Genomic DNA, 11,235 nt, shown 5'->3' with positions numbered 1-11,235 from the left:
ATATATAGGGAAAAGCAAAGCTATTGTGTTTCCCTCTAGAGGTAGCAATCTGAGCCACATGCTCGTGTTGGGATATGGTCCACTTTCTTTCCCTCTAAACATTTTCATCATTTTGGTTGTGTGAAGTTTATTTCCTCTTTTAGATGAATCTGGACCACTTTCTCATGTGCATAGGCATTAGGCCCAGCCCGTAGCCTGGCATGCCTGCACTGTGTCAGTGTTCGGGCCGCCAAAGAGTTCCAGCCCACGAAAGGTTCTCAACATGCGATCGGTTCCTTGCGTAGGTAAGGTTCGTGCATTTTTTTATGGTTTATATTTTTGGCCGTGCTATGCTAAGTTTGTGGGCTGGGCTATTTCTGTCCCGTTTTCTCTCTCCCTCGCTCAGTCCTTCTCCACTCAAAACAAACCATCCCTCTCTCTGCCTCGTTCTCAATCTCGGATCTAGATGTTCTCAAAAAAAGAAATAAATCTTGATCTAGATCCCACCGCCCCAATCCTCTCCCTTCCATGGCCAGATGCCTTCCCTTCCCCGGCGAGCAGCTCCGCTCGACCCTCTTCCACCCCTTCTTCGGAGGTCGTGGGCATCACTGGTGGAGCTCATCCATCATGGGCCGTGCGACGACCACCGTCATCCTTCTCTGCCACCCCCCCCCCACGCACACACACACACACATCTTCTTAATTCGTTCAGATTCTACCATTATTTCTAATCTGCTTTCTTGATTATGCAGGTGCTAATATGTAATTCATGGATGTCCGAGGAATCACTCATTCGTCTCCCAGCCTTCTGTGCCATGTCGCCAAACTAAAGTGGATTTGCGAGAACAGTTCTTATTTCGTTTTCCCCGTCCTCTTCCACAAGGCCATATTTGTGGTTGAAGTTGATTTTATGGTTGCTCAAAGGTGAGATTGCTGTTACATTATTTTGATTTGTTGCGAGTTCTTCACCCTCCTACCCAACTTCCTCTTCTGCTCATGTGCATTGTTCGTGTTCTGGCAAGTGTGTTGTCCATCGTTTCATGTTTTTTAAATTTTGATGTTTACATCTCCATCGTTGTATGCAGTTCTGGAGCGAGCTGGATGGATTTTGAATTGGTTCCTTTCCATCATACATGGCTTGTGGTTCAAGTTTTAAGGTGTTATGTGCTACATGGATTAGCTGCCTCACCCTCTGAACTTTTCAGCTCGGGTGGCGGGGAAGACGCCCGCGCCAATGGCCGTGCGGAACTCACTGCCTGCGGCCACGCATCCACTTGCAACCGGGCTGTGGGCGAGCCTGCTGTCACAGTCCTCGGAGGTGCGTGAATTGGGGTGGCTGGCTTACTGGTTATCCATTCGCTTCAAGATTTTCTGTCATGTTTCCATATTTTTCATTTATGCTATTCTGACAATGATGAAACCTGCCAGATTTGTTAGCTTTACACTTCTCTGAAATTTTCAGAGTTACCCTTTCCCTGATGACAGATTTTCCAGTTTGTTTTAAATGACCATGAAGTGTCAATCTCTATATCTTTTAAACATGTGTTATCTGAATAAATGTTTGAGCACTGCATGTGCACTATGTTCTCTGAATAAATGAAATGTTCACCCTGCTCTTTGATTGTGTGGCTATTTAGTCATTGTCATGGTTTCAGATATATTGACTCGTCTTGTACCCTAATACAATGTTACCCTCCCCTGAATGTGGCAGTTTGTTGCCCAGCTTGTGCTGACCGAATGATAGTTATGTATCAAAATGAGATGAATAAGAATCCTTTTGTGTTTTCCCTGAGATATTGGTTCTGATTTCTAAAAAAACTGAAGTTACTAACTTGTGTTCAGGGTTCTGGCCACACTGGTCCCTACATGTGCACCCGCTGGGCGCGGCCTAGTCACCATCGTCCAAGCCCACCATCCCATACCGCATCATGTCAATAGGCAGGCTACAGAGGCAACATAATCGTCCTCCTGCAATGGCTTAGATACAAAAGCTCTAGAATCAATTTAACAATCACAAATATGTGATCAAGATTGTCCGAATCGCGATTTTGAATCAGATCGGAGCTCTGATGGTAGGATCGCAAATCGTAGAATCTTCACTATCAGGATCGTAAAAACGTATATTGTATGAACTAAAATCGTAGAATCAGAGGGGTTAGTTTGGATCATAAAGTCGTAGAATCGTATAACAGAATCGCGATTCTGACAACCTTGTATGTGATTGTCTCCCAAGTCGACTGTTAAATTGATTCTAGAGGAGCACTATTAAATCACACATTTGTGGCGACGTCTTGCCTTGAGGAGCACTATTTAGCTGTCGGCTGGAGCTTCTGATGGTGAGTTCTTTGGCTATATGCACACTACTACCTGTACCAAAGTGAATACTTTTTGGAGTTGAGTTTCACCCACCCTTGGTTACTCTTGGCTATTATGTACTCCCTCTGTCCCATAATGTAAGACATTTTTTGACACTACAAAAAAAATTATTACATTATGGGACGGACGGAGTGCTTACGTTGTTTGAAACTTTTTTATACTATAAGAGCATGCAGCCGGATATAGCAAGTCTTGCGGACCATCAAAGGGACCTTCTATACCAGGGTGAGGCTCCGATGGGTACATTGCTCATGGTATAAAAGGTGCCCGATACAATAAAAAGAGTGCACACATACGATTGTGTAAGGTTTGGGCAATGGAAAATGAAGGTTCCCATGTCATTATGATAATACAGGGATACTAGACTAACGTGAGGGGTATAAGTTGCACGTTTCACTCATATTGTGTGGTCATAATTTGTGTTTCCTCCTATGCCAACTCTATAAATTTTTTATGAGTAAGTTTTACCACGTCAAGGGTTGGTGCCTAGATTGAATTATAGTTTGTCCATCCCTAGGACAAAAAATCATACACACATGCACAGAGAGAGAGGGGGGAAGGGGCAGGACGGGAATATACCAGTTTTTGGAGCAGCGACGGACTTTCAAAGGAGTGGCTCAAAAAGGATGGTGCCCCGATGGGCATAATGTTCATGATAAACGGTGTCTGGTCCAATGAAAAGAGTGCACACATACTATTGTGCAAAGTTCGTGCAGTGGAAAATGAAGGTTCCTGTGTCATTGTGACGATACAAGACCACCCTAAGGGCTGTAACTTGCATGTTTCAATTATGATTGTTCTTCATTGTTGTTGTTTCCTCTTAAGCGAGCTTAACTACATAAGTGTTGGCACCTTGACGCACACAAAGAACACACACACACACCGGTTGGGAGTATGGATTGTCCGGAGCACCGGCGGACCGTTAAAGGGGCCACCTATACCAGGGTGGTGCTCCGATAGGTACAACGCTCATGGTATAAAAGGTGCCCGATCCAATAAAAGGACTGCACACATACGATTGTGTAAGGTTTGGGCAATGGAAAATGAAGGTTCCCGTGTCATTATGACAATACGAGGATACTAGACTAATATGAGGGGTATAAGTTGCACGTTTTACTCATATTGTCTGGTGATAATTTGTGTTTCCTCCTATGCCAACTCTATAAACTTATGTTTTGAGCGAGTTTTACCACGTCAAGGGTTGGTGCCTAGATTGAATTATAGTTTGTCCATCCCTAGGACAAAACACAAACACAAACACACACACAGAGAGAGAGAGAGAGGGGGGGAGGGAGGGAGGACGGGAATATATGAATTGTTGGGAGCAATTGAGGACTTTCAAAGGAGCGACTAGAAAAGGATGATGCCCCAATGGGAAATGAAGGTTCATGTGTCATTATGATGATACAAGACCACCCCGAGGGGTGTAACTTGCATGTTTCAATTACGATTGTTGTTCATTGTTGTTGTTTCCTCTTAAGCGAGCTTAACTACGTAAGTGTTGGCACCTTGATGCACACAAAGAACACACACACACACACAGAGAGAGAGAGAGAGGTTGGGAGTATGGATTGTCCAGCGTGCCGACGGACCGTCAAAGGGACCTTCTATACCAGGGTGTTGCTCCGATGGGTACAACACTCATGGTATATAAGGTGCCTGATCCAATAAAAATAGTGCACACATACGTTTGTGTAAAGTTTGGGCAATGGAAAATGAAGGTTCCCATGTCATTGTGACAATACATGGATACTAGACTAACGTGAGGGGTATAAGTTGCATGTTTCACTCATACTGTCTGTCCATAATTTGTGTTTCCTCCTATGCAAACTCTATAAACTTATGTTTTGAGTGAGTTTTACCACGTCAAGGGTTGGTGCCTAGATTAAATTATAGTTTGTCCATCCCTAGGACAACACACACACACACACGCACGCACACACACGGGCGCGCACGCACACACAAAGAGAGAGAGAGAGAGAGAGAGAGAGAGAGAGAGGACATGAATATATGAATTGTCGGGAGCAATGGCAGACTTTCAAAGGAGCGATTCAAAAAGGGCGGTGGCCCAATAGGTATAAGGATCTTGGTGCCTACATTAAATTATAATCTGTACAACAAGAGACAGAGAGAGAGATACACGGAGAGAGAGGGGGAGGGAGGGAGGACGGGAGTATATGAATTGTCCGGAGCGCCGACGAAGAGCTAGATCTGACCATTATAGGAGCCGGGGGAGCACTGGAGAGGTTTGCTGTCTCTACCCGGAGCGCGTAGATAGCGGTGGCAAATAAGCATGCTCCGGCGGTGTGGTGCTCGTGATGTAATGAGAGTTGTATCGATGTTAGCAGTTTTAGTAATTTTTTACTACCTCAGTCCGAAAATACTTGTTGGAGAAATGGGTAAAAATGGAAGTATCTAGAACTAAAAGGCGTCTAGATACATCCATTTCTCCAACAAGTATTTCCGAATGGAGGGGGTATGCAATATTATATAAATCTCAAGTAAGCATCTATGTGAGATATTTTGAATCGGGTTTGGTGTACTAGTTTCAACCAAATATGCACCTAATGTTATGTTCATGTGCTAGTGAAATTAATGTTGAAAACTCCAAACTGGGAATAACATGAACATGACGCCTATCTTTTTTTGACAAACTTTCAACCTATTCATTTTTAAGCATGATAGTACAACGAACATGAAAAAGAAATACATCCAGATCCGTAGACCACCTAACGACGACTACAAGCACTGAAGTAAGCCAAATGCGCACCGCTATCATCGCCCTACCTCGCCGGAGCCGAGAAAAACTTGTTGTAGTAGACAATCAGGTAGTCATCATGCTAAGGCCCTATAGGACCAGGGCACTAGAACAACAACCTAGCATATATCAGAATGATCCAACCTGAAGACACATGAACGTAGACACACTACGACCAGATCTGAACAAACCCATCAGACACACCTCCACATGCCCACGGATGATGCTAGATGCACCACCGAGACGGGGGGAGGTGGGGAGAACCTTATTCTATCTTGAGGGAGCCACCGCCGTCTGGTCTTCCTGAGCAGGACACAAATCCTAACAAAACTAGAAGGAACATCTAAAAGCAGAGCCCTCGCACTGGCGAGGGCTGGGCTCCCCCGCGTCGCTATGGCTCTAAGACCACCGGAGACGAGGCAGACTGCCGGCGGTGTAGGCAGGAGGCAGAGAAACCCTAGGGTTTTTTGGGAGGGGGCGGGCGGAGGCGACTGTGTGCTGGTTCTCCTAACACGACGCCTATCAACGGGATCACCGTAATATATACATTTTCAATGTTGAAATTACTTTATACTTGCATTTTGGATGTGCACTATACTCACGCATATTTTTATTACAATTTTGATAAGAAAGAAGTACTTGATAAAAACAGAAAAATAAAAAAGTATTGGTCGCTCATCATATCTCCATCATTATTCTCTCTATATTCCTGTATCAGTTTCTATCTCGGTATATAGACACTCTGTAAATTATCTAGATATACTTAAACCATTAGGTCATGCGCTAGCTGGTAAGTTTATTTTGAACATCAAGTGGTCAAATCAATTTGACCAGCTTGCGAACAGAAAGGAATATGGCATACCCGTGACCACGGTCCAAACATTGGTAGGTCACGGCAGAGAAAAAGACACGCGATGTTGCAGTATGTCAACAATACCCGTGACCAAACCATCTTCTTACCGGAGCAGCCTGCACCAAAGAGAGAGACAGGCTTCTCCTTCACCAGAAGAATGACCACGGAGTGCACGACGAGGAATTCGTCAACCAGCAAATTGATCAGTTTTCATTCCGGTAGCCTTTTTTACTTATCTTATTTGAATCTCTGGACTGACTTCAATCTTTGAATTTCTTACTATGGTGGATCGTCGTCGAGTCATGTCGATTCCACATAACTCCAATGAGACGTGCCTTAATCAAACAACCATCAGATATTTTATATTGCGGTATAATCTTAAAGCGTATGTGAATAATATATATTGTAGTTTTCTTACTGTACTGATTGGCATCCCATGGACGGATAGACCACCTCGTATTATATTGCAGGAACGAGCATTGAGACTTGTTTTACTGTCAGAGGAACATGGTTGTTGGGGTGGGGGGGAGCTGCTATGTATATCAAAAAATCAGCCGAGAAATTTAAGCAGTGCACTAAGCGCAGATGTTGCTTGAACTTTTCATAATAAATGAACAAAGAAACTAGTAGGAACCATGGTATGTAATGCAACTTGAAGCTGGCAGGTTTGCTTGTTGAAAATGCGGCAGATTTATTAGAGATATCATTTTTGGTTGCATTAGATGATTGCTTCCAGGCTCAAACTCAAACTCCTAGTTTTTCACGGGCAAGAATGCATTGATGTATTGCCCGTAATGTAAGGATGCATGTAGACTGTGGCAGAATTTATTGCCCGTAATGGAAGGATGCATTGTTGTATCCAGTTTGGTTGCAACATATGGCAATCTTCAGGCTCAAACAATAAAAAGTTCAGAACCGTAAGGAGTGGAGGGAGATGATGGACGGTCATTTTGCTAAAAAAGAAGGCCACGAATGGAACCTTTTGAAGATAGCAAAGCAACAAAACCTACTCCATAGCCTTGCTGAAACTGTTGCATGTGAGAGCCCCGATGTTGGAAAGTGGCTGCAAACGAACTCTGAATACACCTGACACTACAGGCCCTAGGTTGCTGTTTTTGTCCAAGCGCCAGTAAAGTAGAGGCACATGGCTTCCTCTTTGGACAGTGAGATCACCAATAATTCCAGAAATTGAAACCTTATCCATGACAAAGTTTGAATCTCCAGGAAATTGAAAGGTTCTGATAGCAATGTCTGTAGCTAGTGTTGATAGGAAAGCCGTGCTATATATATATATATATATATATATATATATAGGGTCGCGCTATTCGTCATCCTGGGTGAGGAATAGTTATTCTTCACCCCCTCTATTTTACCATCAATGCACCGTAATTTTACGTTCCGTAAGTTTTGTCTTATTTTCGACGCAAAAAGGGACCGTAAAAAATATATAATCTCCGTAAAAAATATTTTATGTTACGTAAAATTACAAATGTAAAAACATAGTCTAAAATACACATAGACTGCAAATTTTCTTGTCTTATGACCTATATTTTTTTTCTTATGTCAAATTTTACATAGTGAATCAATAGGAATGTAACTATTTGAATTCGAAACGTAATTTAATTATGAAATGATCATAAGATTACCTTAGGTGAAGAATAACTTATTCGGCACCCTGGGTGATGAATAGTAACACTATATATATATAGGACAACACTATTCTAATCCCAGGATTAGAATAGTTATTTGGATCACGGCACGCTCTATAAGGCGCGCGGAGGTCTTCCTGAACTCACCCCGATATAATCCATCCAGCCCCGACCACACTAGCCTCAACCCACTCCCCGCGCGGCGGCACCAACCAAAGCCCCGCCGGCGCCGGCCTGCCCACATCTGCACCGCCGCCTGCATCCCGCCTAACGCCACCCCCAGCGAGCCACCACCCCTCCCTGTCCCGCACCCAAAAGCCCCAGCGACACGCGCCGCCGCGGCGCCGCCCACCACCAGTATCCCGCGCTGCCGTCGCCGACCACTAGGACCTCTCGCCGCCGCCCACCACCACCTGGATGTCCCCCTCTGCGCACGGATCCGGTCTTGCCCGAGCTCCCCCTGGGACGGATGAACACAGGGCAGAGGCACCTGTGCTGGGAGGAGCAGAATAGGGGCGCCGACACCAGGAATAGCAAGTCGTGCCTCACCCGGCCACCTCCTCGCTTCTCCCTCCGCCAGAGCGTGCCGACGCCCCGTATCCCACCGCCGGTGCCGCTCCTCAACTCTGGCGACGCCAAGAGCCTGCACCACCTTGGGTCTTTACCCACGCAGCCAGTGGCGGCTTCCTCTTCCTCCAGCCGCTCGCGCTCCTCCGTGGAGGACTCCCGTTGTCGCCTCTGCAACCCCTGCCTAAGCATCCATCGCACGTGACCTTCTCTGGCGTGTCTGATCGACCTTCCCATCGTCTCTTGCTTGAACGTCTGAATTGCTGCTGCTCCTCCATGTAAATCTGCTGCTAGATGAAGACCATGTAAATCTGAACGTTCTAAATCCGCTGCACTACTAGGGTTGCTCTATGTTGTGCCCTTTTGTTGGGTGAAGCTATTCTTATCTGCTAGCTTTGACATAGGCTGGTACATCATTTGGAGCTTGGAATCAATTTCATCATCAGGTGTGTACTTGGACTATCGACAGGTAGCTCTGATGTTTGTTTCTACAATATTGTTTGCAAGTCAGTAATGTTAGTATAAATGCTTCTCTGTTCTTCATCTTATAGTATGTTAAATAAACAAGTGGGTCTGCATCTGCATAAAAAAGAGAGTCCCTTTTTTATTTTGATTCGATAATTCATTTCATATGTTCTTAAAAAAAGAATTATGCGTATCCAGTGATGTGAACAGTCACATCATTGCCAATAGAACGGTCACATCATCGCCAGCAGAGTAGTTAAAACATCCACTCATGGATACCACTATAGAATGAGTAGGTGAATTACTTCTTGTTAGTTAGAACTGATGTATTATGCTTCAGTCTGTGTTCATCTTGAACTACTGCGCACTTGCATTCAGAGGAGTGAAACCAGATCATGTGGCTGTTTGATCAGCTGTTAATTCTTCATGGGCATATGCTCAATTACTAGCCAGTAGTAGTCCAGTTATGTCTGCACTTCATATACAACCGTTTATCTTATTTCCCTCGCCACTTTCAGGTTAAAAAAAGAGTTTTTGGTGGCTCAGTTCAACATATTCACTTGCACTGGAAATACAGGGGACTAGTGATTTTTGGAATTTGAGCTACAGAGAATTGAGATACTACTTTGTTTCTGGGATGATTGCGCACCTTTACTGAAAACTCGACCTGCATTACAAAAAGTAGGTACTAGAAAATGAATAAATTGATTTTGTCAGAGCAACTATGCAGAGCAAACTTTCATTTATTTTCCTAAATGACATGCTTTAATTTATCCTATCTTTCTTTACTAACATCATTACTTTTCCTTTCGTGGCAGCCCCCACACACCGCCACCCCATCCGCCGTCGCGACAAGCATCCCTGGGATTGCCACGACCTCGCACATGCCATGGGTGTGGCCCTAGATGAGATGCAGCTCCCCTTCGCCCGCCTCCATCTCCCCACCGTTGTCATGACACATGAGTTCAGATGTTAACTAGAATGCTAGAGACGGAATGCTAGAGACGGATTTCTTGGAGCAACAACAGGGGCACCGCTGGATGGCAGCAGCGTTCATGCAGCCACAGCAGAGTGCCAGGGAGTTGCAAAAATCCAGATCCTGGGTACTCCATGTGGCCCGTTGTAGTCCGGATTGGGGTGCAGGCGCCGTCCAAGTCCCAATTCCCTGATGATGACCCAACACCATCTCAGTCCAGCCCCATAGCACCAGGGAGGTCGAGGCCATCGCGAGCAGAAGTCCCCAGCAGAAGGTGAGGGTGACAAATTTTGTCTTATGTATTTGTTGTGTCTCTCCTTTTTCTACCAGTCAGTTCGGTGACATCTACCAGGAAGACTACTTCGTGAACCACATGAAGAGTGGTGTGCAGGGGAAACAAGAATTACGACCCCTCCATCCCATGCGAGCAGTATGAAAGACAGGGAAGTTCATCCTGGCAGACTATGTAGCTCAGTGTGTATGTTAAATGAAGGAAAAAGAAATAGCAGGTGTCCAGCAGGATCAGTGTGTGGCTCCCCTATAATTCTTCTCTCTGTGTGTGTGCACACGCGCTGCACATGAGGATAAGTACGAGGAAAAATAGAGGCGTCCGGGCCAGGACCTGGCGGAGTAGATTGGTCGGAGTAGTCGGGCATGGCCATGGCATCCGACCGCAGACAACGACGAATCCGCAACGTTGTAGCTTGCTGCCGCCAGGTGCGTGCATTCCGTTGGTGTGTCGCGTGAGTGGTCAGTGTGTGCGTTGTGCTAGTAGTATGTCCCATGAGTGGTGAGTGTGTGTGATGTGCTAGTAGTATGTGCTGATGTGCAGGGTGCATGCATGTATGAGTGCACATGCGTGTTGTCACACACGAACCCAAAAATGTTTCAGATTTTGTAGCCAACTCGTGTGCACCACAGCTGTTCGTTTTTATGACCCAAAAGGAGAATATTACATTTATACTAAGCAAGAAAAAATACAGAGACATTTTATCAGGTATTCTCCTGATTTAATGTTCATTTCTTTGTACTTATGCATGTATAGAACCAAGCCCATTTAATTTATATTTTTAAAAATTTCATTTATATCATAGAAAACATGAGGGTACATGAAAGAATACTACGGCATTCAATATGTTTTTAACGCAAAAACAATAAATTACAAAAAAGGATGAAGTTCAACCACTAAAAATAGGGGAGTCCAGGAATAAAAAAATGGGGTTAACAGAAACAAAAAGGGAATTTAACACAATCATGAGAAGTATGCGGTACAATATGTTTGGAAATTTAGAGATAGAATTGAGGGAAAAGTTTAATTTTTTAAAGTGGATTTTCCCTGTTTCGAAAAAAGCTAGAGGTTCAAATTTAAATAACGGAGAAGTTCAATATTTATTACAAAACCAAGAAGGTTAAAATAAAAGAACAGCGCAACTTAATGTTTATAAAAAACAGAGGTCAAAATTTTCAACAATCAGTTCAACAAAGTTTATAAAAAATGGGGTTTTTCGAGTATGTTTATAAAACCAGTGTTCAAATTTAAATAATTGAGCGCTTCGATGTATATTACATAACTGAGATTTTCCCTGTTACTAAAAGAATAGCCCAAAGAAGT

General features: G+C 44.2%; 1 protein-coding gene across 1 annotated transcript; it reads left to right on the top strand.

Moving 5' to 3' along the window:
• The first annotated feature begins 364 nt into the window (after positions 1 to 364).
• On the top strand, positions 365 to 2,378 carry LOC147984961 (uncharacterized). The gene is made up of 3 exons (XM_087539827.1): positions 365 to 903; positions 1,065 to 1,297; positions 1,822 to 2,378. The coding sequence occupies exons 1-3, from the start codon at positions 749 to 751 to the stop codon at positions 1,869 to 1,871; spliced, it is 438 nt and encodes a 145-aa protein (XP_087395953.1). The 5' UTR covers positions 365 to 748; the 3' UTR covers positions 1,872 to 2,378.
• The last annotated feature ends 8,857 nt before the right edge of the window (positions 2,379 to 11,235 follow it).

This window comes from Triticum urartu, chromosome 2A, assembly GCF_056163025.1.
Source record: "Triticum urartu cultivar PI428250 chromosome 2A, HENAU_Tu73, whole genome shotgun sequence".
In the NCBI taxonomy this organism is placed as follows: Eukaryota; Viridiplantae; Streptophyta; class Magnoliopsida; order Poales; family Poaceae; genus Triticum; species Triticum urartu.
Note: the sequence above shows the minus strand (reverse complement) of the source record. Positions and strands in the feature narration are given on the sequence as shown.